Consider the following 2,193-nt stretch of genomic DNA (forward strand, 5'->3'; position numbering starts at 1 on the left):
AAAAAAAAAAAAAAAAAAAAAACTTAGGGACTTAGGGACAGGGCTGGGAATATAGCTCACTTGGTGGAGTGTCTGCCTGTGGTTCAGTCCCTGGCACCAGATGAACCAGAAGTGGTAGCACACTTCTGTAATTCCAGCACTGGCAGAGAGAGGCAGGATGATCAAAAGTTCAAGATCATACTTGACTAACCTTGGGGCTAGAAGGCCAGCCTGGGCTACAGAAAGAAAAAAGGAAAAGAGGACAGGGGAGGCACAGTCTCTTGTCAGAGCCTCAGTACTTTTGAGTGTGAGTGTCCCAGTTGTCCCAGTTTCTGTGTCAGTGCTGTGCTGCTCACAACCTCAGATACTGAGCCACCTCTGCCTGTGCCACCCCGACTAGAGGATAATAAATGGTACCTCCAGCCCCCAGCCAGCTGTGTTGTTGTTGGATGTGAAGCCATGACATCACAGTATCAAGGATTTTGTAGTGCTTATTGTTTGGTACCAGTAGTGCCTAAGTGCTCAGTGTCCTTTCATCTGTCTCTGCTCTGACTCCTGGCATCTCATCTGAGGCAAAACCTATTAAAGGGACAATTTCACAAGGGCCCTCAGGATCTTCAGGTTCAACTAGATCCCCTTTATTAGGGACATAAGCTAATAGTCTCACACTTGTTGTGTCCTAATGTAGGACCTATTTCCTAGAAAAATAGACCTCCTCCTCTCTCATTTTATACTGTAAATAAAATAAGCTAATTTGGAGAGTTGGTTTGGTTTTTGTTTTTTATAATTATCAAATATGGCATAGGGCCTGGTGAACTGAGTCACACCTTTAATCCTAGTACTTGAGAGACAGAGGCAGGAAGATCTCTGAGTTCAAAGCCAGCCTAGTCTACATTGTGAGTCCCAGGCATCTAGAGCTACATGGTGAAACCCAGCCGCTCACCAAAAAAATAAAAATAAAAAACGTCTGGTTCAGAAGAGGAAAAGGTTTCTGTATTGAGCATATACAAGCTGGGCGGATATGTTTCCTGGGATGTGGCACTGTCTTGTAGAATGGTATGTGTTCTAATATGTTTCAACACTGGATTAGATGGAAGGCCCTTGATCCAAAGCATCTATGGTTATCAAGATGGGGAAGTTGTGGCTAGGCATGGTTTTATACACCTTGTAATCCCAGCACTTGGGAGGCAGAGGCAGGAGCAAGTCGGAGGTCTGCCTGGGCTACATAATAAATTCTAGGATAGCCCGGCTACATAATGAGACCCCGTCTCAAAAAGAAAAAAGATTCATGGAGGGAGGTTATGATTTGTGTTTTTCTTCCCCGTTTTGTTCCTTGTTTATGTGGAGATGGAGTCTGAACTGTTTGCTCTGGCCAGGATCAGACTCACAGCCCACGTGACCCTCCATCCTCAGCCTCCTGAGTGGGCGAGGCTGTAGATGCAGTTCTTCACGCGGCTTCACAGAGGATAACATGCAGTGCTTTGGGAGAGTCTTTTGGAGTCTGGGGCACTGGGTGTGACACTGAAACCATATAAAACATGTTTTTGTTAAGCTGTATCCCCAAGTTTGCTTTTGGGGAGTATGTTTTATTTGAGATAGGGTCTCAGCTCAAGCTGGCCTTGAACTCTTAATCCTATTGCCACAGCCTCTTTTTTTTTCTTTTTTGAGACAGGGTTTCTCTGTATAGTCCTGGCTGTCCTGGAACTCACTCTGTAGACCAGGCTGGCCTCGAACTCAGAAACCCGCCTGCCTCTGCCTCCCGAGTGCTGGGATTAAAGGCATGCACCACCACCACCCAGCTCACACAGCCTCTTAACTATATCTGTCGTTGTAACAATTTGAACAATTACAGTACCTAAACAATTTCCTTTATTTTTTAGGTGATTGAAGTTTGTGAGTTGACAAAAGTAAAGTTAAAGTATTGGTAAGTTTCTCCCTTACTGGTATATGTTATACTTAGTAAAGACCAAAAGACCAGCTTTATCTTCATTAAAGTACTAAAGGATTGCATTTCCCCAAGTCCGGGAAGTAGAACTAACTGACTGCCATAGTTTCCTGAGGCAGCTTCCCAGCCTACTCAGGTTCAAGGAAGTAGGCCTCTTTAAGAACATGCTGGGTGGCTGGGCTGGTGAGATGGCTCAGTGGGTAAGAGCACCCGACTGCTCTTCCAAAGGTCCAGAGTTCAAATCCCAGCAACCACATGGTGGCTCACAA

At 45.1% G+C, this 2,193-nt stretch overlaps 1 protein-coding gene across 2 annotated transcripts in view; it reads left to right on the top strand.

Moving 5' to 3' along the window:
* C8H16orf70 (chromosome 8 C16orf70 homolog) overlaps positions 1-2,193 on the top strand; it is a 26,278-nt gene that overhangs the window by 10,353 nt on the left and 13,732 nt on the right. For both annotated transcript variants that reach the window (XM_029480632.1, XM_021170375.2), the window contains exon 4: positions 1,860-1,903. In XM_029480632.1, coding sequence (XP_029336492.1) covers positions 1,860-1,903 — 44 coding nt within the window. The remainder of the gene's footprint in view (positions 1-1,859; positions 1,904-2,193) is intronic.

Source organism: Mus caroli, chromosome 8 (genome assembly GCF_900094665.2).
Source record: "Mus caroli chromosome 8, CAROLI_EIJ_v1.1, whole genome shotgun sequence".
In the NCBI taxonomy this organism is placed as follows: domain Eukaryota; kingdom Metazoa; phylum Chordata; class Mammalia; order Rodentia; family Muridae; genus Mus; species Mus caroli.